At 36.8% G+C, this 27404-nt stretch overlaps 1 protein-coding gene across 1 annotated transcript in view; it reads left to right on the plus strand.

Annotated features, from left to right (window-relative positions):
• LOC150090289 (6-phosphofructo-2-kinase/fructose-2,6-bisphosphatase-like) overlaps positions 1 to 27404 on the plus strand; it is a 260154-nt gene that overhangs the window by 8281 nt on the left and 224469 nt on the right. Inside the window, exon 2 of the mRNA XM_090369065.1 lies at positions 23971 to 24096. Coding sequence (XP_090225191.1) covers positions 23971 to 24096 — 126 coding nt within the window. The remainder of the gene's footprint in view (positions 1 to 23970; positions 24097 to 27404) is intronic.

Raw genomic sequence — 27404 nt, forward strand, 5'->3', positions numbered from 1 at the left:
CACTATGCTGCTGCAACAGGATCTGGAAAGGTTGAGCAGATGGGCTGAGAGGTGGCAAATGAAGTTTAACATTGACAAATGTAAAGTACTACACATGGGAAACAGCAACTCCAGAGCAACGTATCAACTCTGTGGTACTACACTGACAGTGGTAGAGAATGAAAGGGACTTGGGGGTGATTGTGCAGGCAGATATGAAGTTCTCTGAGCAGTGCAGACGGGCTGCAAGAGTAGCTCATGGAGTATTGTCAATGATATACAGGAATTTTTCCAGCAGGGATAAGGAGGTGATTATTCCCTTGTATAAGGCAATGGTCAGGCCACACCTAGAGTACTGTATACAGGTCTGGAGGCCTCATTTCAAGAAGGACGTAGAGCTGCTGGAACGAGTACAGAGAAGGGCAACAAGATTAGTGAATGGAACAAAGGGGTGCTCTTACGAAGAAAGGCTTAAGTTTTGCAAATTACAGTGTCTGGAGACTAGGCACCAGCGAGGTGATCTGATAGAGGTGTATAAAGCCTTGAATGGTTTAAGCATGCTGAATGCTGATGGGATTCTTCCTCTAGCTCAGAAAAATCACCTGAGAGGGCATAAATTCGAATTGAGGAAAGACAGATGTAGGATAGACGTGCGGAAATTTGCCTTTAGCCAGCGGGTGGTTGGTTGGTGGAACAGACTGCCATCCCTTGTGGTGGAGGTTGATAGCCTAAATAAGTTTAAGGCTCAGCTGGACAGGTATTTTGAACGAACAGAGGGGTGAAGTGGGTTTTTTTTTTTTTTTTTGGCTGATGCTGCATAAGCTTGCTTTCTTGCATCAAATGCCTCTACTAATGCTAATGCTAAATGGAATTTAAATAATGCTGGCAGCAAAAGTAGAAGAAAGGACGAGGTAATCACTAGTCAGTCCTGCAAACATTTTATAATTTCTCTGTGGCCATATAATTTTAATTATATTATAACTTTGAGTTTCTCTGGTTTAGTGCTCTCTCTTGTTCTGTAAACTTCATAACTTAGGACGAAACGTTCTTACAAATTGCAGCTACGTGGCTGCTAGTCATACAGCGTTTGCGTGAGCTTGTGACTTTGACGTCACTTTAGGACAGCTGAGAGCAAAGAAAGATTGAAAATGCCCCAAGTTTGGGTACAGCTGAAAAAAGGTGTATTTCTTTAAATATATGACTAGTCTCTTCCATAAACAGAGACTTGCTGCTGCGAATGAAGGATTTTTTTTACGCTGCCATTATAACCAGCCATACTTGTCCGTGCATGAGTAAACAGGAAGAAAATCAACTGGCGGCTCAAGGTTATTCACCTGGCTTTCCACTACATAATACTGTAATGCTATGGAAGAGACAGTCTAGTTTTTGACCTTGAGCTGGTTATTGTTTTTTGCTTTGCTATAGTTAACAAAAACGAAACTTGAAGATATTTATTACATGCGAGAAAATTATTGAATTTCTTCAGAGTACATTATTAAAAGCAAAATTCCGCGTAAACTCTGATAAAGATTGCCTTGTTATAAAAAAAAAAAAAAAAAAAAATCGAAGTCATTTTCGATCACAAGTGGTCTTTCTCACCCCATCTAGAAGACGTAATAGGCCAAGTCAAGACATACACAGCCATGCTGGCCCGGTTAATTGGAGTGATGGGGGACTCAAGGATAGGATTCTCAAACTAATGTATTCCACAGAATTTCTTCCCCTAGTCTCTTATGGTGCCCCTGCCTGGTTTCACAGGGTGGAAAGAGTCAGCTTTGTCAACAAATTTAACTGCTATTCAAACAATCTCATTGCACCTACCCTTGGATGTGTATATCTCCTTCTGTGGTCTCCTGCATGGCACCCGGACCAATACGCTCACTGATTTTCTTGGAATCACATCAACCACTGAAGGACACTTTATCCGTGAAGAAAAGGCTGTGGTCGGAAGTCTCCAAACTTTGGCAAGCCATCTGATTCACAGAATCCAAAGGTGATATCACAAGGAAATTCATTCTAGATATAGCCTTCCTTAATAAATGTACCTTGACTTCGCTTACCCCTAACCTGGAGACCACCTTTATGTTCACGGATCTATCAAAACTCGACTTATACAGCTTGGTGTCTCTGAAGATGACAGTTGTATCTACAGGAAGACTGAAGAGTGGAGCCATCTTATGCTTGACTGTGTCGCGTGTCTCGACCTCAGGCAACAACTTCTTCTGCAGTGCAGCCTTACAGCCCTCCAGCCTTTCCATTCCTTGATCAAGACTAAGGAAGTCTTCAACGCCATCCTACGATACTGAACCTCACTCTTCAAGCTTGAGGCGCCTCCGTAGCCAGGTGGGCGGGAGCAGCAGTGCGTAGCACACGCTTCTTGATTAGACCGGGTTTCGAGCCCGTGCCCACCAAATACGGAGGATGCGGAAAGGTCAGGGAATGACCACCGCATATCCCCGGAGCAATATGGCCTTAGTTGCTAATGCTCCTAAAAACCAAATAACAAACAAACAAGTTTAAAGCTGTACACCAACGGCTTAAAGCTGTTGGTGCACCTGCTGTTTTACCTGCTTCAGACTAGAACGCGCTCCATCTGTTGGTCGCCTGGACGGACTCCTATCTTCTGATATGGCTCTTCCGGACTCTTCTTTTTCTAGTCCCATTGGGATAGGATCTTTATTTCTGCTGGTGCTTACATTCTAGCGCGGTATTCCCTGAAATCTCCTGGCTCAGTGGCTTGGCAAACACTTCAAGGTAGGACTTGCATCTGCTGACGCCTCCTCTGCGGCATGGGATATCTATGTCCAGACCCCTCCTGAAGAGTGAATTTGCTTCTTCACAGTGACATTTCTCGCAGTTTTGTGGGATACCACTGGGACCGCTTGCAGATACACACAATGTTCATAATGCCTCGTTATAATAATTAGTACTCAAGAAGAACAGTTAGTTTTTTTTTCTTATTCTCCGTTGCGAAAGTTTATCTTTTAGTCTATATAAATGTTAACAGATGTAAATAAGCTCAGTTGTTAGTACTTAATATTCATTTATTGATTGAAATGTGCTCATTCAAAACTATCACTACATATACCCCTGTGACATTTGAAAAATTTTAAAATGTGGCACTTCAATACCCGAGGGTGCTGGATTTTAAAGAGTTTACTGTAAATGGTGACGTTACTGGATCTGGAGACAAGTAATATATTTTCAATTGTTATTTATTTAATTTTTATCAATATAGTAACAAAATTTTTAAAAAATATATTTTAAATAAATTTTAAAAATCAACACGCATAGGTTTCTGAATTCCAAGAAACTGGATTAACCAAGGAATGTAAGGATCCAGATTAGATTCTGTAAAATGGTTACAGTATGTCTTTGGTCTTATTTTTTTCAATCCTTGAGGACCTTGGTTAATGTTTTGTTCTCCTACTAGTAATAGAGAAGTTAATCACATGCCTTTTAAAGTGAACTGTGATTAACTTCTTTAGATAGTACTTAACCAACACCTCATAATAAAGAAATATTTTACATTATTATTTTTGCTGGCTTAATGACATATTAACAAAATTGCACAAATTAACAAAACTTTAGAGGAACACACACATTTTTGAGCTATATTATTATTATATTTTTCCTCCTTAGTTTAATTTGATAGAATGTTTTAAGTGAAAATGGTGTGCATATTACTATATATGGACACACCATTTTCACTTTTATTTAAATTTTTTCCTTATGTTATATGACGTTTCAGTTTTTTTTTTTTTTTTTTTTTTGTCTACTGTAGTGTACATATATTAATTTTAACACATATCTTGTGTTAAAAATAATGATGTCTATTGTTATTATTACTACTAGCCATAAAGTGCAAGGAAGCCTGAGGCTTATGCTGCACCAGCCAAAAAAAAAAATTCCGAGTTACCTTGAGAGAGAGAGCAAGAAGTATAAGGGAATCACCAAGAAAGAGAAGAATGATGATATCCAGCTCAGGACCCTGGGTTTGCTAAGCCCATACTCACCAGATGTGAGCCCCCTGGGGTTATTGATATAGTTCCGTTTCATTTATACAAGTTAGATGCAGAAATAAAGATTTTTAGTAATCTGAGGAGAATTTCTAGAAAGGAAGTCATTGAGTTATGTGAAACAAAAAATTCCCAGAACGGAGGATATATATATATATATATAATTCAGCAACTTTATGACTCAGATTGCTAATGCTTGATTGGTTTCAATCTCATTTAATTCCTACCCAATTCCGGATTTAAGTAGATGCGGGGGGGGGGGAGGAAGCGTGCACGCATATTTTTAGTGGTCCTTACACCACCAGTTACTGTGTTGTCCACTGGAGTTCAAAAATTAAGCCCTAAAAATTCTTGGCTGTTAGACGGAAAGTTTAAATCGGGATTTTTACCGACCGGTAATTTCTCTCGTTTTATGTTTAAAAGGTTCATCCATTTCACTACAAAAGCGAACTGCATTGATTTTTTTAAAAAATAACATTCATTGATGAAATGGTGTATTCAATAGTAAGAAAAAGTGGGTGGAACATGCTGTATGAAGTAATGAAATTTTTGGATATGGTGTACACATGGTAAAAATATACCCAGATCTTTGACATAACGTGGCCTCGACAATGCCCTCCCCGCATACACGACTCGGACTCCCTCCAGTCACTATCTGGCAGAGTAGAGGTAGCAAGATTCCGAAGCCTCCTAGAGAATTACCAATAGGTTCAGTCCGGTGTACTAACTAGCGGCCGAACTGCGAACACTGTTTTAGAGCTGTACTCTCGAAATGTAAGGAAGATTGGATCTCGCCACGATGTTCATCATAACCTCAAAAGTCATCAATCGTATTGCATGATGTAAGAGTTAGGGAAGGGTTGACCGGAACTTAGCTCTGGAGACTAAACATGGGTTCCACCATATTAAGCTAGACCGGGGTTCGAGCCCGTCATCACCAAATACGGAGGATCCGGAAAGATCAGGGAATGACCACCGCATATTCCCGGAGCAATATGGCCTTAGTTGCTAATGCTTCTAAAAACCAAATAACAAACAAACTACCATATTAAGCCTCCAATAAGTAAAGTGGTGGTATTGCACCGGTTGATGAATCATCTGCTACCTGTTATTGCCTGGTAACACAGAGGAGCGGCATTCCTCCATGTGGTGTGGGCGCCACACCTCGACTCCTGCTTACGTTGGTTCACACCTGGGTGGTCACCCACAGTGTGCTTTTGTATGGAGGTTATACCCATGATTACTAACAGTCTTAACATCTTGAAGGTGCAAGCAGAGGATCTGGCTGGCATAACCCGTCCGGACTTCGCCGAAATTGGGTCCACTTGACTTGAGTGTTACCCGAATATCAGTTCCATCAGCATTTTAGACTCCCAGGTAGCAAGTACAGCTTGTCTGGCATATCCGAGAGAATGTCTGTGGCAACCTCAAGGACCATGATGAAATGACACATGGCACAATGTTTAAAGATTTGCAGATATGTGAAGATTGTCAGAATAGTTAATGACTACCGTCAAACAGCTACTTCAGGACGACTTAGGTTTCAGGAGTGAAAAGAAGAGATCCTGTTTATTACATAGGAACATTGAAAGAAGTTCATCACAGCCAGAGGATCAGGGATTCACAATAGCCGACCGGGCTAGCCTGATGGGTAAAGTGCCTACCTGGCAACCCAAAGGTCGCGGGTTCGTATCCCGCCTCGGGCTTGGATCAGAGTAAAAATGCAAAACCTTTGAGAGGTGCATTATGGCCACAGAAGCTGATGCACCAACAACTAACAAAAAAAAAAAAATAAATAAATAAATAAATAAATAAAATAAAAAATTAATTGGAACAGTGGAGGTCACTGAATAGCTGCTTTAGATGCTTCCCTCTCAGAGGTTTATTTCAGTTTCTTTTGTTTTGTAATTTATGATAATTGTTCTATATCTCGAAATAAAGACTTTTCATATATGTTTATAGGAACTTTTTTCTTATTTTTAGTTGTAGAACATTATCCTTCATTTGCTTTGTGCAATTTCGAAGCATTAGCATTAGTAGAGGCATATGATGCAAGAAAGCAAGCTTATTCAGCATCAGCCAAAAAAAAAAAACCCACTCCTATTTCACCCCTCCGTTCGTTCGAAATACCTGTCCAGTTGAGCTTTAAATTTGTTTAGGCTATCAACTTCAACAACAAGTGATGGAAGTCGGTTCCACCAACCAACCACCCGCTGGCCAAAGGCAAATTTCCGCACATCTATCCGACATCCGTCCTTCCTCAATTTGAACTTATGCCCTCTGAGGTGATTACTCTGAGCAAGATGAAGAATCCCATCGGCATTGAGCATGCTCAAACCATTCAAAGCCTTATACACCTCTATAAGATCACCTCGCCGGTGCCTAGTCTCCAGACTCTGTAATTTGCAAAACTTAAGCCTTTCTTCGTAAGAGCAACCCTTTGTTCCATTCACTAATCTTGTTGTCCTTCTCTGTACCCGTTCCAGCAGCTCTACATCCTTCTTGAAATGAGGCCTCCAGACCTGAATACAGTACTCAAGATGGGGCCTAACCATTGCCTTATACAAGGGAATAATCACCTCCTTATCCCTGCTAGAAAAATTCCTGTATATCATTGACAAGACACCATGAGCTACTCTTGCAGCTCGTCTGCACTGCTCAGAGAACTTCATATCTGCCTGCACAATTACCCCCAGGTCCTTTTCATTCTCCACCACTGTCAGTGTAGTACCGCAGAGTTGATACGTTGCTCTGGGGTTACTGTTTCCCATATGTAGTACTTTACATTTGTCAATGTTAAACTTCATTTGCCACCTCTCAGCCCATCTGTTCAACCTTTCCAGATCCTGTTGCAGCAGCATAGCGTCAGTAGTGTCCTTAACAACCCTGCCAACCTTTGTATCATCTGCAAACTTGGACATTAAACTTGATATCCCATCATCAATATCATTCATAAACACCGAAAACAACAACGGACCCAACACTGAACCCTGAGGAACTCCACTAATAACATTAGTCCACGTTGAGCAGTGTCCATTGATTACCACTCTCTGAACATCCTGTGTAATTTGCCAGGTCAGAGAAATAAAACAAGAAAGAAAGAAAGAAAAATATGCTAATGTTCTGAATGCCTGTATTTTTTTACTTCTTGCACTGGCATTGGCGAGTTTAGTGTTATTAAATATGGAAGACACAGGGGGTTTATTATTCAAGCAACAACATATTTCACAGATGTCGTTTGAAGTTTTCCATGACAGTGTTTCTTCAGTTATGCTCTCCACAGGAGCTTGAAATTGGTGAAATCACCAATGTGGATCATTCCCTAGACATTGTTCTTCAGGAATCCCCACTGGAAATAATTACAGGGATTCTGATCCTGCAATTACATTAGCCACAATAATCCAGTTTCATGTCGCCCAGGCTATCGATTAGAAGATGACGCTATCATTAATATGTTCCTTTAGGAAATGAAGAACTGCATTCACCATTTTTGGTTTTGCCTTAATTTGTTGGAAAAATTATTTCTTCCATGTTCACTCCCTTGCATTAAAGAGCTAGAATGAAGCCTGAAGGAATTTCTGACGACATTTTTCAGGATGCAAAGCATTTCCATGATTGTGTGAAAGGGATTTTCGCCGCCTCTACATACGTATTCTGATTATTGATACAGCCCAGTCGCACGCAACTGTGGTCCTTGGGGGATACATGAAAAGGTGGGCTTGGTTCATGATATGCACAACTAAGTGTTACATAGAGAGATAAAAAATAAACTATAGAAATACAAGTTTGCCTGTCACACTAATTCAGAGGGTTGAGTTGTTAAAGACATTTTTTTCTCTAGCATTTCTGGAAGCTTAGATATAAGCGATTATGCATCGAACGGACTGCGTAAAGACAGATATTTTAATTTTATTTTTTAAATTTGCGTACATACTTTGAAACGTGGAAAATTTTGTTGTGGGTTAGAAATTTTTTTTATGTTTTGATCACAATTTTTTTTTTTTTTTTTTTTTTTAATTGAGAATAACGAAAGGAAAATAGTGTAGTATTTTATTTTGGAAGTTTGGTGGTTGAACTAGGAATAAAGAAGGGTCCGGCCAGGGCAAAAACGTTTGCGTGACACTGATGTAGCCGCTAAGGTGGCAGTTCGCTTCGTCGGTAAACCGTATATGATGAATAACTTTTAACTCTTTCGTGTTTATTATTATTATTCATATGGTGCAAGGAAGCCGGGGATTTTGCTGCACCAGCCAAAAAAAAAAAAAAAAAAAAAAAATTCTCGGTTACTCTAAAAGAGAGAGAAAACAATAGTCAGAAGTAGAAGGGAATCACCAAGAAAGAGAAGAATGATGTACAGTATCCAGCTCAGGACCCCTGGGTGTGCCAAGCCCATACTCACTAGATGTTAGCCCAGTGGTTTCAACACCTTAGGGTGCCGCAACAACATTCCAGAGGTGCCACGTAATTTTGGATTTAAGTTACTTAAACTTATTATTATTTTTTAATTTGTATGTTTATTTCATTATAAAAAGATGTACCGTATCTTTTTAATTTGTGGTGATCTGTAATTGATGTTTACTTAGTACCTCTATATAAAGAATAAAATTATATATTGTATATATATGTAATTTGTATTATGAAATGTAATTTTTATAATCATTATTGTAATAAATATCATATAACATATATATTTTTAATATTTTATATATATATATATATATATATATACTGTATACTGTATATGTATATATATACTTCCTGCTTGGTCTCAGGGTATGAGACAAAAAAAAAAAAAATCCTTCTCTGGGGCCCACTCCAGAGGAAAAAAAAAAAAAAAAAAAAAAAAAGAAACCCGAAAGGAAGAGAAAGAAAAGAATAAAAGTAATTAACTAAGAAACACAAAAAAAATAAATAAAAAAAAAATAATAATAAAATAATAAAAAATAAAATAAAATAAAAAAATAAATTTTATTTTATGATGATTAATCACTTCCTTGAGCTATGATTAATCACTTCCTGTACACGTGAAATATTTTCAGTTCTACTTCTTTCTGTCAACAGTGCAATTCGTATTGGATATTGGCTATCGCACTGTTCAAATTTGTTTACTAACCTTGAAGTTATTGATCTTTCTGGACCGTTTTCTGCAACCACATCTCACTTTAAACTCACGCTACGATGTAACAAAACTTCCTGCTTGATATAAAAAAAAAAAAAAAAAAAGTCTTTCGCGCGAAGCTTTTCACATAGTGTATTCCATCTGGCTTAAAGAATTTTCCTGCTAGGGCGCATCATTAACCAGAAAAAAAAAAAAAAAAAAATCTCCCATATCTTATGTACTGCATTTAATGACACCAAACTCTTCAATATAGTGCAGTACAAAAGAAAAATAGCATTTAAGACTGTGTCGTTTGTTGACTCCGCACGTTGAATGATTGTGTTATTCTTTATTCCACATGCTGTCTGTGGGTTGATGTAACTTTCTCTTTTCGTGAATAAATAATAATAATGGATAGACACTTTCATTCCAGTCACACATTATTTTGGTTATAATGTAAGAAGTTAAACTTGTTTCTCTGTGTTTTTATAGTTTTGATTTATTAAAATTCGTAGCCCCGTAGCTTTTGTAACTTACTCCGCTACCTCACTTCCATGAATTGGTGCTTTGAAAGACGCGAGCATTATTATTACTGTTATTATTCATTGGAGTGTTTCCTTATGTATATGGAACTAAGGGGTTCTCTGTTATCAGTTTGGTCAAAGAACATATTTGGCTACTTTTAAAACGAATATAAGCTGATCAGGGCCGCGTAAACCCTACGGCAAAGCCGACCATTTCCGGGGCCCCTGCCATGGTCGGTTTTGTCGTAGAGTTTATTTACACTGAAAATTGGGGCCTCGTTTTCAGTGTAAATATTTTCTAAAGTAGTGATGAAAAGTTTTAATAATAATAAACCAAGAAAACGTGTAATATAATAGCATTCTTAAACTTAACTTGTTAAGCGTTTAAATTTTATTCTTTTATACATATATTAAAGGGGCTCAAATTTAAATCTGGCCGGGGGCGCATTTCATCCTTAATCTGGCCCTGAAGCTGATTTAATTTAAACATTACAAAAAAGCAAAACAAAAAAAAAAAAAAAAACGCTCTATACTTGGGTGACAGTGTAGACACTCAACAGGATGAGTGAGTCTGAATCTGAAACGATCCATTGTTTCCTGTACACCGCAGGTAGATCTGTATGGTATGGAGTTCACTGTTTAAAATGGCTTGTACTGTAACGGGGTATTGTCTTTTAGGTTAGCAGTAGGTTAAAAAAAATTATAGTTACCAATAATAATGGAATGACTAGCAATAATATTTATATCTTTGTGGTTTTTATATATTTCATTGGTACGTGATATGTATGATGCAATTATGTAACATTAATTCCTTGATTGTCTTTTAACAGGATCCACAGCCTTTGTTAAAGTACTACTTAAAAAAAAAAAAAAAAAAAAAAAAAGGCAAGTTATTGTACCACCACCAAAGTAATTTATAATAAAACTCAGGCACAGTAAATAAAAAGCATTATTTTTTAAAACTGTTAATTTGATAGTATATAACAGAGCTATGATGCTCTACGTTGATATCCATATTTGTAGAATAAGAGAAATGTACCTCAATATGATACATATGATACTCTCCAGAAATTAAAACGAATAAAAGATTAATGCAAAATGATTACAGTAAAAAATCAATTGAAAACAATTAAAAATTTATTAAAAAAATTTATAACGTAAATTTAAAAAAAACGAACCAAGCCAATTAAATTGATCCTTTTTTATTATGTTAACCTTTTTTAAATTAATTTTTGAACTGTTTTCAATTGATTTTTTACTGTAATCATTGTGCGTTAATCTTTTAATTGTTTTAATTTCTGGAGAGTATCATATGAGGTAAATTTCTCATATTCTTCTACAAAAATTTTTACTGTTTATTCATTATAATATTATGACATTTTTATAATACAATACAACGTTATGATATAGCAGCATTAACAAACAGTTATTGGTCATTAGAAACATAATTATTGGCCCTTCTTATTTTCATATTGATTACTGATGGACAGGTCAACATCAAAATTAAAGAAGACAAACATTTAAGAAATACTATTGAGTAGGAATTTGCAGGGGTTTGGTTTTTTTTTTTTTTTTTTTTTTTTTAAGAGCATTAGCAACTAAGGCCATATTGCTCGGGGATATGCGGTGGTCATTCCCTGACCTTTCCCCATCCTCCGTATTTGGTGGTGACGGGCTCGAACCCTGGTCTAATCAAGAAGCGTGTGCTACGCACTGCTGCTCCTTCCCACCTGGCTGCGGAGGCGCCTTTGCAGGGGAGGGCAGGGGATATGGCTTTGAACAGTTCACAAAGAGCAAATTCCACAAAGGGTGAAGTTTATATCAGCAGGTGATGGTGTACAAAGATGTCTGTTCTTCTATACCATCTATGCTCTTCTATACCAGAGTACATTTCTTTAGTTGGAATATTGTAATTTAAGACGGATGAATGAAGTGCGGGTCAGCCTGTCCATATAAATGACTGACATTGACATTACTCCTTGGAAATTTATGTTGACAAGAAACCTGCTGTTATTCTCAGTAATTGTTTTGACTTTGACCAACGGTGCACTGAGTGCATGCATCCAGTCTTGATAGATGATTAAGGTTTTATCATTATTATTTTTAATTAAAACCGCTGTTTATTTGATTTGCATAGCATTAGGAATTTAGCAGATTAAATCGATACTTATGAATAGTTGCCTGCTTTCCGGATTTACGACAGAGAATCTGTATTTTTTACTTGATTTGGCCACTTCTTCGACTCACTGTCGTAATATAGTTGTGGGTGGCAAAGCATTCTTCCATCTTTTTTGCAAACGTAGAAAAATTAAATTTTTCTGTTTCTTCTTTTTGCAAATAAAAGAGTAAAACCACTTTGAAATTGGAATTGTGACATAGTTTTACATTTCAGGTGTGCCAGTCTACACTGCAAAATAGAAACATAGGATTGTTCTCTGTAATAAAATCATTTGAGATGGATGCTTTTGAGAGACAAATTATGCTTTTTGTTTCTTCAATCTTGGCCCCTGCTAAATATGCACCCACAATAAGACCTTTTCAAAGTCTGATAGATCATGCATTTTTTCTGATTCTGACTTCAGATTACTTCTGTCGAACAGCCTGTGCAGTGCTTATACACAATGAGGCAACACGTCATTGCCATCACGTCAGAGTTTACTTTGCATCTGTTTGCATTTATTCCCATTTATTTGCATTTCTTCTGTCTGCGACTGTCTTAATACAAAGGTTCGTATTTTTTTGGCCAGTGTGTGTGCTATGCTAGACTATGCTGTCACAGAGGACATTCATTCGATAACAAAAAAATACTAATCTTATAACAGAACCAAACTTTCAGTTTAATTCAATTATATGTATTTAAGTTTGGTATTTTCTACACTACAAATCTACAACTTTGATTCTACAGCTTATATATATATATAATTTTTTTTAAAGAAAACATCTTTTGCATCCACACAATTAATTGAGAGATATGTTAATTAAAAAAAAAAAAGTTACTTCATACAGTTTAGACATTAGATGCACAAATTGTTACATTCATTTATCCATGGAAATAGCTGAAACTTTATGATTCTGTCTATATGAGGATAATACTCATATTAAATTCTGTCTAAAGTAACAGTGGTTGTAAAATTTATTAAAACTCAAGAAATTGAATGTTTTAAAAACTGAAAAATTAAACTAGCAAACTTATAAAATTATAATACTGGTAAAATTCATTTCATTACAAAATAGTGGACATTTACATGTTCAGTATTTTCTCAATTTGTGAAATCGTGACATTACCTAGCACAGATTACTTTGCTGATCTGCATTGCACTTGTATGTGGGGGCTTTGTTTATCTGTGCAGTGTCCTGTCACTGTTTATATTACAGTATACTTTCAGAATTAAGGCACCTTTGGGAATTCAAGGTGCCATTAGTTTGATTTATCCATTATCTAGAAAGTTTTATTTTTAATATATTTAATGCAGGAATAATGAGGCTACATAAGAAATAGAAAGATTAAGAATGCAATTTTATTAACTGCACATAAAAAACAAACATCCAATGACGATCCAATGTTATATTCTGCCATTAATACATTCCTGCTTATGCCCCGTTCTATTTTCTTTATTATATCAAGTTTAGTCTGCACAGTAGCATAGCGGTGTCATCACCATCCTTCCCACACTGGATGGAAAAGGCTCGGGTTCCTCCTGTCGATGATGCAAGGAATTTTTATAGACTTTTTTCACTCTGTGGCTGAGTTCGTCAATCTCAGGCATAGTAGCAAGGTTTTTCCCCAGAAACTGGGTTTTTCCATCTAGCAAAACAGTAAAATTGACCAGAGAACACACACAATCTGTGATATCAGTAAAGAATTCACTTTCAAAATAGCGAACGTTCATTCATTCAAAATGGCGGATGTAAACAAAAAACAAACTAATCATGCGATTTGCTGTTTTCTTTTTTTGACACAGCAAGACATTTATGCTGTATGTAAACATCCGATCTCAGTGTACTGTTAGCTCGAATGTTCCATTACATGGGGTGCCATTATTTCGACAGTCTACTGTAGTATAAATTGGTTTTTCTGTAAGCAATTCCTTGTTTGGTGGTGTGTTTGCTATGAGAAATGGATGGTTTTGAAACTTTATTTTTCAGTACATACGTTAATTTCATGTTCAAGTATTAATTTCTTAAAATCATAGTAACGTTGCCTTTTTAATTAACGTACATTTTGTACTGGATTTTCTAAGGTCTAAGATTAATAAATTTTTGTATGTTTTATGTAAGCTGGACTTGAAATTTTTCATTTGCGAGATCCTGGCCAGTTGTCTACTTTACTCATGTCCTTCACCGCAGTGTTGATACTTAGCAGCCGAGCCAGTGTTGATACTTAGCAGCCGAGCCAGTGTTTATACTTAGCAGCCGAGCCAGTGTTTATACTTAGCAGCCGAGCCAGTGTTTATACTTAGGCAGTTGAGCTTCTTAAATACATAGCAATTATGCTGCCTGATGGAACTTTTAGAGGACTTAAAAAACAAACAAACAAACCACAAATACTGGACAGTCTAGTCTATATTGGACATCTGGCAACCCTGTATATAGTATTATCTATAACAGATTTCACCCTCCAATAATATTGAACTCAGAAAACTGCAACTTGGTGGTAATAAAGTACTTTATGGCTATAGTGAAAAAGATGGAATACTAGTTATCATAATAAAAGATAATCAATTGAAAAAACCAAATAATGAACAGAAAGATTAAAAATAAAACGGCTATACATATAACAGAAACTATGAAAGTTCTCTACTTATATTGATCGATACTTTAGCAGTCCGAAGTGCAAAAATTTAGCTCAAAATCTGTTCGATTTGATGGAATGACTAGGTAAAAAATATGCAGAGTGATTCAGAAAGAAGCGTGTAAACACTTTCTGATGTTTTTACTCTGACAAGACTCATACTAGCAGCCAGAATTGATTCACTGTGCCTGTCAAACACTGCTTCTCTATCTTTACTCGATGAAATCACGAAGATCCACCATGTATTCTATTGTGTAAGTCGACTCAGAGTATATAGTTGTTTTATTTTTTGCGAAAATTCATGCTTAATCGGATCACTGCTGAAATTATTGAAAAGAAATGATGTAAGTTTTGGTGATAATGAACGTAAAGAGTTTAAAGAGATCAACAATGTAGCTTCTGCCTGTATAACTAAACGCAAGTTCAAAAACACTACAGAAGATGCGTTTGCAATGGAACTGAAAGAAAATAGATTCATCACTAAAACGGGATGTCAGTTCAACAGTGTCTAAACGAGAGCAAAAACGAGACACCTGTGGAAACATATACATCTTATAGATGTGAGAAAAGTGAATCTAAAAAATATTCCATCCGTGTTATAGTGAGTGAATTATAGTTGAATTAGGTGAGTGAATTATAGTTGAATTATAAATGGACTGTTCAGTATCATAGTGTGAGGTTGATTGGTATTAGCTGCTTTGGAAAATTTCCATTAATTAAATGAATTTAATTCTAACAAGCAAGTTAAACACTGATATTTTCATCCAATCTAATAATAGCTGTTCCAGAGGGCTTTTTATTAGTATGTTGTCTCCTGCCCTTTAGCAACTCACCTTTGGCATTAGTAACTAGATGTTGAACAAATTTTTAGATGTCTGCATCATACTTTTCCCCCAACTCTGGCATTGATCTTGGTAAATTGCCTCCTGCTATAGCATACATTCCAACTAAAGCCTCCCTTGGAGGCTATAGTTGAGATGTATTTGCTATAGCAAGAGGCAATTTATTTCTGTTTTCCAACAGAAAGAGATTAGAGGAATCTTGATGCAAAGAAGTTGTCATGTCCTAATGGCATTCACTGCTTCATCACAAAACTTGTGCTCCCCAGTGTCACATTTTTATGTTCTTTTATTGTGGTGGTATTTTTCCTTCTGCTTGGAAATTTGCTCATATCTAGCATGCTGTACGTGAGCAAATTTCCAGCATGCCATATGTGTGCTAATATGCTTTGCTTCCTTGCAATGCTGGATTTAAGTAGTCAAGGGTCCCCTGGCATTCATATTTTTAGAGGCCCTAAAAATAATGTTGCAGGCCCCCAAGACCAGGAAATTGCATTGTTCTAAGGCCTTTCATCATCTTGGTGTTCATCAGCAAATGCTCTACTGCACCTCAGTAAATCAGGTCTTGCTTCCTTTCATCATTTTGTCAATACTAATACTAATATCCAGCATCATTTCATTGAATGCTGATCTCTAGGTAATTCACCAGTCAGGAAAAGAAAAGAAAAGAAAAAGCAGTACTCAGATTTCTAGATAATATAATGTTTAATGGAAATCACCGTGATTTCTGACCTTTTTGGATAAGAATATCACAAATATTGCTTTCTTTGCATTAAAAAAAAAGTAGACTTTCTCTTTCTCTATCCTAGTTGTCTTCTGAACAGCTTCTGACTGTATAAATCACAAATATACTTTACCTATCATAAATATTTCTTGTTTAATGTCCTTGTTTATACTCTGGCATGACCACCTGGTCAGAGGAGTTTACAATAAGTCATGAATACAATAGTTAATTGTATTTTGCAGTCACAGGCTTGAACCACAGTCCACTCAAAGAGTGCATGCTGTTGCACTCTCACTCCTTACCACTTGGCTACATCAATTGTAGTTGTGCCTCCAAAATTGCTCTTTAACTTGTACTCAGTACAAAAAAAGAGAGGATAGTCCCGTTAATTAATGATTGTTCACTTGCAAATCCTCACAGATGTTCAATTTTTGTTGCTTGCCTTTTCTGTGAATATTTCTTTGGGTACTGTTCTTAATTGTCATCTGTGAGCATATGGGCCAAATTCTAGCTGAAAATGGCCAAATATTAACACAAAATTATAATGATCAAATGATTACATTTGAGCATCATTATCTTGTGTTTATTGAAAAGTGTGGTTTATGAAAGATGGAGATAACTTGCAAATGAAAACAATTCAGTGTGTTGGTTTTAAAATGACTTATTACTGGAATAACAGTTGATATTTAAATCCAGAGAATAAACCTTTTCCAATCCCTCTTTGTATTTAGAATTAAAAATTAAAAATTTTACTTAAATTTCAAATTAAACTATTAATTAATATCTTATAATTAGTGCTATAAAGAAAGAATAACTACCATACAGTTCACAGCCCATGGTACAATGCAGCCTAAAGGGAAGTTAATTAATACTTAAGTGTCCGTAGATTTACCGTTTGTAACTTGCCGCCTTTGTTATATGATATGTTATATTCCGAACTAGATAGCATTAGTATGGTATAGAATAATATTGTCAATTAATCAGTAAAATCTATTAAACTTGTTAAAATTCGTTGTCAATTAAATTGTACTTTTAAATAAATATATATAACGACTTAGATTACAAATGTAACATAATTAATTAATACATAACTTGATACGGAAGTTATTAGCATTAGCATTACTAGAGGCATTTGATGCAAGAAAGCAAGCTTATGCAGCATCGGCCAAAAAAAAAAAAAATAAATAAATAAAAATAAATAAAAAATAACCACTTCCACTTCACCCCTCTGTTCGTTTGAAATACCTGTCCCGCTGAGCCTTAAACTTATTTAGGCTATCAACTTCCACAACAAGGGATGGAAGTCTGTTCCACCAACCAACAACCCGCTGGCTAAAGGCAAATTTCCTCACGTCTGTCCTTCATCTGCCTTTCCTCAATTTGAATTTATGCCCTCTCAGGTGATTATTCTGAGCAAGAGGAAGAATCCCATCAGCATTGAGCATGCTCAAACCATTCAAGGCTTTATACACCTCTATCAGATCACCTCGCTGGTGCCTAGTCTCCAGACACTGTATTTGTAAAACTTAAGCCTTTCTTCGTAAGAGCACCCCTTTGTTCCATTCACTAATCTTGTTGCCCTTCTCTGTACTCGTTCCAGCATCCCTACATCCTTCTTGAAATGAGGCCTCCAGTCCTGTATACAGTACTCTAGGTGTGGTCTGACCATTGCCTTATACAAGGGAATAATCACCTCCTTATCCCTGCTAGAAAAATTCCTATATATCATTCACAATACACTATGAGCTACCCTTGCAGCCCGTCTGCACTGTTCAGAGAACTTCATATCTGCCTGCACAACCACCCCCAGGTCCCTTTCATTCTCTACCACTGTCAGTGTAGTACCACAGAGTTGATACGTTGCTCTGGGGTTGCTGTTTCCCATATGTAGTACTTGACATTTGTCAATGTTAAACTTCATTTGCCACCTATCAGCCCATCTGCTCAACCGTTCCAGATCCTGTTGCAGTAGCATAGTGTCAGTAGTGTCTATTGATTACCACTCTCTGTCTTCTCCCCCTCAACCACCCCTTTATCCATAGCAGCAATTTGCCCCCAATGCCACACTGCTCCAATTTGTGCAGCAGTCTTCCATGTGCAACAGTATCAAAAGCCTTTCTAAGATCCAAGTATATAATATCAAAGTTATTCCCTCCATCCAGTTCTTTTGTGACTGCATCATAGTATCGAATCAAATTGGTCAGGCAAGACTTCCCCTTATGAAAACCATGCTGTGTCTGAGCTATAACTGAAGTTTTGTCTAGATGATCCTGCAGTGCATCTTTAACTAGTGCCTTCATTAATTTTCCGGGAACAGAAGTTAAACTAACAGGTCTATAATTACTTGTGTCGCCTTTTGATCCTCCTTTGTGAATTGGGCTCACATTTGCACATCTCCAGTCCATGGGTACTTCCCCCGAGTCCAAGGAAGCACTCATAATTATGGCTAAGGGTTTGCTTACTTCCTTTGCTGCCTCCTTTAATATAACTGGATAAATCCCATCCACCCCAGGTGCTTTTCTTATATTTATCTTCAACAATTTCTCCTCTATTTTACTCTCATTTATTACAAGATTCTCTAGCTTACTGCCAGAGTTGAATACACCTCTGGCATTCCCCTCGCTGAATAACTCCTCATGTGTGAATGTCGATGCAAAATATTCATTTAGTTTGTTAGCTACCTGAGTAGGATCATCAACAGTTGACCCATCGATATCAAGTGGACCAATATGATTCATCCCCTTCCTTCTAGAGTTTACATAAGTGAAGAACTCTTTGCTGTTTTTCTTTGCATCCCTTGCCAAAGATTTCTCGTAATCTGCCTTCGTCTGCCTAACCTCCGTTGGCAGGCGAAGGAGGCCGAATTCACAAAGGAGGATCAAAGGTTGACACAAGTAATTATAGACCTGTGAGTTTAACTTCTGTTCCAGGAAAATGAATGGAGGCACTGGTTAAAGAAGCACTGCAGGATCCTCTAGAGAAGACTTCAGTTATAGCTCGGACACAGCATGGTTTTGTTAAGGGGAAGTCTTGCCTGACCAATTTGATTCGATACTATGATGCAGTCACAAAAGAACTGGATGCAGGGAATAACTTTGATATTATATACTTGGATCTTAGAAAGGCTTTTGATACTGTTGCACATGGAAGACTGCTGCACAAATTGGAGCAGTGTGGCAAATTGCTGCTATGGATAAAGGGATGGTTGAGTGGCAGAAGACAGAGAGTGCTAATCAATGGACACTGCTCAACGTGGACTGTTATTAGTGGAGTACCTCAGGATTCAGGATTGGGTCCATTATTGTTTTCTGTATTTATAAATGATATTGATGATTGTATATCAAGCTTAATGTCCAAGTTTGCAGACAATACAAAGGTTGGCAAGGACACTACTGACACTATGCTGCTGCAACAGGATCTGGAAAGGTTGAGCAGATGTGCTGATAGGTGGCAAATGAAGTTTAACATTGACAAATGTAAAGTACTACATATGGGAAACAGCAACCCTAGAGCAACGTATCAACTCTGTGGTACTACACTGACAGTGGTAGAGAATGAAAAGGACCTGGGGGTAATTGCAGGCAGATATGAAGTATTCTGAGTAGTGCCAATGGGCTGCAAGAGTAGCTCTTGGTGTCTTGTCAATGATATACAGGAATTTTTCTAGCAGGGATAAGGAGGTGATTATTCCCTTGTATAAGGCAATTGTCAGGCCATACCTTGAGTACTGTATACAGGTCTGGGGGCCTAATTTCAAAAAAAATGTAGAGCTGCTGGAACGAGTACAGAGAAAGGCAACAAGATTAGTGAATGGAACAAAAGGGTACTCTTACAAAGAAAGGCTTAAATTTTGAAAATTACAGTGTCTGGAGACTAGGCACCAGCGAGGTGATCTTATACAGTTGTATAAAGCCTTGAATGGTTTGAGCTTGCTCAATGCTGATGGGATTCTTCCTCTTGCTCAGAATAATCACCTGAGAGGGCATAAATTCAAATTGAGGAAAGACAGATATAGGATAGACGTGTGGAAATTTGCCTTTAGCCAGTGTGTAGTTGGTTGGTGGAACAGACTTCTATGCCTTGTCGTGGAAGTTGATAGCCTAAATAAATTTAAGGCTCAGCTGGACAGGTATTTCGAACTAACAGAGGGGTGAAGTGGAAGTTGTTGTTTTTTTTTTTTTTTTTTTGGCTGATGCTGCATAAGCTTGCTTTCTTGCATCATATGCCTATGCTAATATCTGGTTTCTGATGTTCAGGCATCTTTGAGACATATCAATAGGCTGTGAATTGTGTGCAGTCATTCTTTCTTTAACATTAATCATAATAAAATGTTAAAAATTGGTATAATTTTTTGGAATGTAATAAAGTTTTTGTAATTAGCATTAGCATTAGTAGAGGCATTTGATGCAAGAAAGCAAGCTTATGCAGCATCAGCCAAAAAAAAAAAAAAAAAAAAACACTTCCACTTCACACCTCTGTTCATTCGAAATACCTGTCCAGCTGAGCCCTAAACTTATTTAGGCTATCAACTTCCACGACAAGGGATGGAAGTCTGTTCCACCAACCAACCCGCTGGCTAAAGGCAAACTTCCGCATGTCCATCCTACATCTGTCCCTCCTCAATTTGAACCCACGTCCTCTCAGGTGACCACTCCGAGCAAGAGGAAGAATCCCATTAGCATTCAGCATGCCAAAACCATTCAAGGACTCATACACCTCCATCAGATCACCCCGCTGGTGCCCAGCCTCCAGACACTGCAATTTGCAAAACTCAAGCCCCTCCTCACAAGAGTGCCCCCTTTGCTCCATTCACCAATCCTGCCGCCCCTCTCCACACTCGGTCCAGCAGCTCCACATCCCTCCCGAAATGAGGCCTTCAGACCTGCATACAGCACTCCAGGTGTGGCCCGACCACTGCCCCACACAAGGGAACAATCACCCCCTATCCCCGCCAGAAAAATTCCTACATATCATTGACAATACACCATGAATATCACCGACAACACGCCATGAGCTACTCTTGCTGCCCGTCCGCACCGCTCAGAGAACCCCACATCCGCCCGCACAACCACCCCCCAGGCCCCCCACTCCCCACCACTACCATTGCAGCACCACAGAGCCGACACAAGCCACTCTGGGGCCCCCGCCTCCTACATGCAGCACTCCACACCCATCAACGCCAAACCCCACCCAATTTAAGTTTCAATTCTAAATTCAATGTGGAAGATCCATAAAGAGGATTCGGTATGTGTGTTTTCTCAAAATTTATAATTTTAAATTTAAATTTCCGTTGTTATTCCTGTATAAAAACCATTTTAAGACAAATGCAGTGAAGTGCTTACAGTTTTACAGTAATCTTGTAGGTCGACTTAAAATTTCCCTCAATAGGATGGTTCTCTATTTTTGTTTTAAAATATCATCGCAGCCTCGTCTGCTTGTCTTTAGTGGCGAACAGAGTAGTCACCTTGTGTGACTACTCTGTTTACCACTGCAGAGTTTCTTTAATTATTAACTCTTTACATGATACTTGACTTCTTACGAAGTTTGATAGGCAGCAGAAAAATATATTATTTTTTCCAATCATTCTATCTAAATGTTACCTAACTTTTACAGTACATCTCTGATTTGTCTGTTTGTTCATTCTTTCCTTACTTTTTGCACCTAATTCTGCTACATAAGAGGTCTGTTCAAAAAGTATCCAGACTGCTATGACATAATGATGGTCAGCATACTTACAGGGTGGCGACGTAATTTTAAAATACTGGCCTTCTGAGACGAAACACTTAGCCCAATAGTTTCCCCAATCTTGGAAGCACTTCTGGAAAGCTAATTTATTCTGAAATTGCCAAAAACTAAACTGTTATATTACTCTTTATTGTTTAATTGTTATCACATCGACATCCTTTCAGTTTAGGAAATAAAAAGTCACTTCGAGCTATATTTGGGGAATACAGGAGTTTCTGGATTTGAGTTATTCCATGTTTAGTCAAAAGATTGTACTATTAACAATGAATGCAATGCTACATTATCATGGTGTAGCAACTAGTCTTTGTAGTTCTGCCTTTTTGGTCTTCTTGAGCAATTTCATGAACAATTAATTTTCAGTCATTTCTTACCGAATTTTGCATTAGTGACAAGATTTCATCATTTGTTGAAGTTGACAGCTCTCCAGATCATTGATCAACTTGAACAGAGTCCCGACCCTCATTGAAATGATATTGCCAGTCAAAAACTTGTGTGGGCATTACAGAGTCCCCATTTGAAGAAAATCAAATGTTTCATTTGCAGTTTTTTCTGATTTTAAAGCAAAATTTATTTTGAAGACATTTTGAAATTCAAAGAGATGGAAAACTTATCTTTGTTATTGGCTGAAAAAAGACTAAATGTGTTATTTTTTGTCACAGTGCATTCTGTTGTCTTGACAACCTTGAACCATGATTAAATACTTGATAAACAGACTTTTACTGAATAAATAGTGTTTGTAGTCATTCACCACCAACAAATGAATTTAAAAAAAAAAAAGCCATTCATGCTCTTAAAGGGCTCTGGTTGGGTAAGTTTTCCCATATTAAGTCACAGGTGCCACTCAGTTTCATCAACATTTTTGAATTTCTGTATTCAGCAGAATTCAGATTACAACCTGAAATTAGGCATTTGATTTTAGTTTGAGTATGGGATTCATTTTCTGCTGTTTCAACAAACTTCAATCTTTCTTTCTTTTTTATTGCATTAGTAATTTCATTTGCTTTAAACCCTTGTTTTATTTTCCTTATTTGAATTTTCTCCTTTGTTTCATTCAGAATTCTCTGTTCTTCAGCTGCAGCACTGTTTCATTGTTTTAAACTCTTGCACATATTTCAGCAGTTTGTGCTTCATTTACAGCTCTTTCAGTAACTCTGCCTTTTCTGTACATCTTAATTCAATCAGTGTCATCTTGTCTCTCATTCTGATGATGGTTTCTTCTATACCTAGCATCTAATGCTTATTAGCCATTTGTTTCTTTCATTTTGACTGGTTCTGTTCTTTGTTGCTTTTCTCTGGCTAGCTGATGTCCTTTTTCTTCTGGTCTTTCACATTATGTACTTTTGGTAAAAATAACATAAATGTTGTTTTGCTAAAGTAGTTTTTCTTTGTTAATTTTTGTTCAGGTAATCTGAAATTTAAAGAAATTTGTTTTAATTAAAAAATTATTGACTTTATATTTGTTGAATATATAAATTTATTTTCGCATAATTCTACTTTTATTATGTTTAAATAGTCTATTGTGTAGTTGAGGATTATACGAAGTTCATCCATTATAAGCGTAAAATTGAAATAATGGTCGTTATTATTATAGCAGTGCACTGTGCTTTTTTTGAGTGTATAAGAAAAGCAGTTTTGCAGCTATTTCTGAAAAAGCAATTAAAATCAAAATTAAAGGACTGTCAGAACAGGAGGTATTACGTCAGAAAACAGTGATGGTTTAAGTAGAAATGGGATGGTTTAAAGACATTAGACATTCACTTGCTGGACCAAACATATAATTTGATCTCTTTAAACCATCAAATTTCAAACAAAATTGGTAGTCACCCAGTAATGGCATTTATGTTTGTTTGCTGCATTGCTTAGTGAATATACATGTGGATGTTAGTAGTGAATATTTTTAACATCTAATCTGACATATCTTTCTACCACAAGTTTTAAACAGCATCATTCATTTTCACAAAATGTTTTGTATTTTACATGTTATATCCAATAAATAAAAGGTATAGTTTCTTGATTTTTGGATTACCGGTATTTATATTTTACACCTGAATAGGTTTAATGCTTTTTAATTAAGTTAAAAGTTAATTTCAAACTGGGTCAAAATACTTGTGTATCAGGAATCACATGGTTATTTGTAATTCCTACATTTTTGATAAAGTTTGCATTGTTTCCAGAGGATCTAAAAAAAAAGTTAAGCTTTTATTCTTTATGATACTTGAAATTCTTTTAATTTTGTTTACTCTTTTCTCAGGGGATCGTATAAACTATGTGAATCTTCCTCATGTAATTGTAATGGTTGGTTTACCGGCCAGAGGAAAAACATACATTGCTAAAAAGCTTGCAAGATATTTAAACTGGATTGGTATTACAACAAGAGGTAAAGATATTCTGTTATATTGAACAAAGATAACTAAACCAGTAAGAATGCAATTCTTTGTATGTACTTGAGAATTCCTAGATACTAGATATTAATCAATATAAAGTGTATTTTTTGCAAATAGAAGGGCACAAGGCATACACTTACAGTCAGCGAGTAGAGACAATTTTAGTAATCCTGAATTTCTTGATAACAGTAAAAGGATATTCAGACTTGCCACAGATCCTGAGAAGTGTCAGTTAGAATTGTCACTGAAAAGCCTCAGTAACAATTAGCAAAGGATTTGGTGTCAGCAACCTCCCTCTTCTTCCTCCTCCTACTACATTGAGTGGTAGGGGTGGAATTTGTTATAGGGATGGGGGCTTTTTCCTTTTCTTGGGTTTAACTGTTGCTCTCTTATCATTAAGAATAGGTTAACATAATTCACTCTGGAAATCAAGTTTATAACTCATTCATAATTTTTTTTCATTTTGTTTATTTCCTTATTTTCATTTAATCTTAATTCAGCCAGTACTGTATATATTTTGAAAACTTACCTCTGATCTGCATGGTTTAATGCAAAAAATGTGAGAAATTAAAGACTTAAGAACCAAGAACTTACTCCCCCACAAAGGTGAAATGCATATTTGCATGGTAGATTCTCACACTCCACTGAAAACCAAATGTAAAGTTTAAAGAAAAATGTTAGGAGCTTGATTGAATAAATTTGGTATCATGTATAATTTGGAGGTCTCAATGATAAACAAGTTAGATAATGTACACAATGTGTTTTTTTTTTTTTCAGTTATGTACAACTTTTATTTTTAAAATTAATTGAATTTTTTTTTCTCTGATTAATAAATAGAAGCAAAAAGTAAATAACTAATTATCTTATTACCAGTTAATTACTAAATTGATTAATTAATGTTAAAAAAGTAATTACTTTCACTTCATCATGTAACTTAATATTTGCCCAATGTTTTGTAATACATTACGAGTATTTCACTCATTGTAATGTATTCACTGTAATTCATTCATTGTAATGCAACATGTATTTCACATTCTGTGGTTTAATAAATTAAACAAATAGTAATATTTGCCTCAAATGTATATGTTCAACATTTTTGCAATTTTCTTTTTTACTTATTTCTTCCTGAATTTTAATAACAATTGAAAGGTAACACATGAATTATCATCTTTTAAGGGCAAAAAGGGTGATATTGTTGTACATGTTGGCACCAATGACATTAAGAGTAGGGGATCTGCAGATTTACTTAACAAGTACAGGTCAATCTTGCAAAAAAGTCGTGAATTAGGGTTAAATTTGAAATTGTCTGCAATTCTGTCCAGACATGATAGGAGGGAGTACATGATGAGAGCCTTGTCGATCAATTCGGCCCTGGAGGAAATGTGCAAGGCTCAAGGGATAAAATTTTTTTCAGCCTGGTCTGTGCTTGTTAACAGGAGAGACTGCTTCTACAGGGATGGGATACACTTAAATAGAAAGGGTGCAAGAATATTTGCTGATGCTATCGAGGCAGTGTTAGGTGGGTTGGAAAACTGCTAGCTTCGGGGGGGATTCACAGACTAAAAGGTTAAAAGTAGCTGCAGGCAGAGGTGAAGGTGATTCTTGCATTACTTCTATTAGAATAAGCAGCGGCGTGGAGCGAGGGGCGTTGGGGTTTTAGGGACTGTTGGCAGTCATTGTGAAACAGGTGGGTATATGGATGTGTTAGGGTAACTAATAATAAGGATAGGTAGATGTATACTTGCATGTATACCAATGCTAGAAGTATAGTAAATAAATTTGATGAATTTGAAGTGTTGGGCAAGACGTCAAAGGTGGATATTGTTAGGATAGCAGAGACATGGTGTCATACAGATATAAGGAAGGCAGAACTGGAATTTGGGGAATACAATGTGTACAGAAAGGATAGATATGATAGGAAGGGTGGAGGTGTTATGCTGTTAATTAAGAAAAACATAAAATCAAAAGTAGTGCATCCAGTTGATATAGATGAACAGTGTACTGTTGAGTCAGGTTGGTGTGACATAAGCACTGCGAAAGCAAAAATAACAGTAGGAGTGTGTTATAGGCCTAATGACTTGAATGAGTACAGTGAACAATTGTACAGAGAAATAGAGTGGGCTAGTAAATCAGAATGTCTTATAATGGAGGATTTTAACTTCCCAGATATAGACTGGAACTTATGGGTTGGTCACTTGCACACTAGTAAGACTTTTGTGGATTTATTGGATGATTGTTTTCTGCAGCAGCATGTTCGAGAGGCAACCAGAGAGGGTGATACTCTTGATCTGGTTATCAGCAGTGATCATTCATGTATTAAGAATTTGCAGATAGCATTAGCATTAGTAGAGGCATTTGATGCAAGAAAGCAAGCTTATGCAGCATCAGCCAAAAAAAAAAAAAAAAACACTTCCACTTCACCCCTCTGTTCGTTCAAAATACCTGTCCAGCTGAGCCTTAAACTTATTTAGGCTATCAACTTCCACGACAAGGGATGGAAGTTGATAGCCTAAAGGCAATCAACTTCCATCCCTTGTCTAAAGACAAATTTCTGCACGTCTATCCTACATCTGTCTTTCCTCAATTTGAATTTATGCCCTCTCAGGTGAATTATTCTGAGCGAGAAGAAGAATCCCATCAGCATTGAGCATGCTCAAACCATTCAAGGCTTTATACACCTCTATCAGATCACCTCGCTGGTGCCTAGTCTTCAGACACTGTAATTTGCAAAACTTAAGCCTTTCTTCGTAAGAGCACCCTTTGTTCCATTCACTAATCTTGTTGCCCTTCTCTGTACTCGTTCCAGCAGCTCTACATCCTTCTTGAAATGAGGCCTCCAGACCTGTATACAGTACTCTAGGTGTGGCCTGACCATTGCTTTATACAAGGGAATAATCACCTCCTTATCCCTGCTAGAAAAATTCCTATATATCATTGACAATACACCATGAGCTACTCTTGCAGCCCGTCTGCACTGCTCAGAGAACTTCATATCTTCCTGCACAACCATCCCCAGATCCCTTTCATTCTCTACCACTGTCAGTGTAGTACCACAGAGTTGATACGTTGCTCTGGAGTTGCTGTTTCCCATGTGTAGTACTTTACATTTGTCAATGTTAAACTTCATTTGCCACCTCTCAGCCCATCTGCTCAACCTTTCCAGATCCTGTTTCAGCAGCATAGTGTCAGTAGTGTCCTTGACAACCCTGCCTACCTTTGTATCGTCTGCAAACTTTGACATTAAGCTTGATATACCATCATCAATATCATTTATGAATACAGAAAACAATAATGGACCCAA

Source organism: Mastigoproctus giganteus, chromosome 2 (genome assembly GCF_048544385.1).
Source record: "Mastigoproctus giganteus isolate SK-2022 chromosome 2, ASM4854438v1, whole genome shotgun sequence".
Taxonomy (NCBI): domain Eukaryota; kingdom Metazoa; phylum Arthropoda; class Arachnida; order Uropygi; family Thelyphonidae; genus Mastigoproctus; species Mastigoproctus giganteus.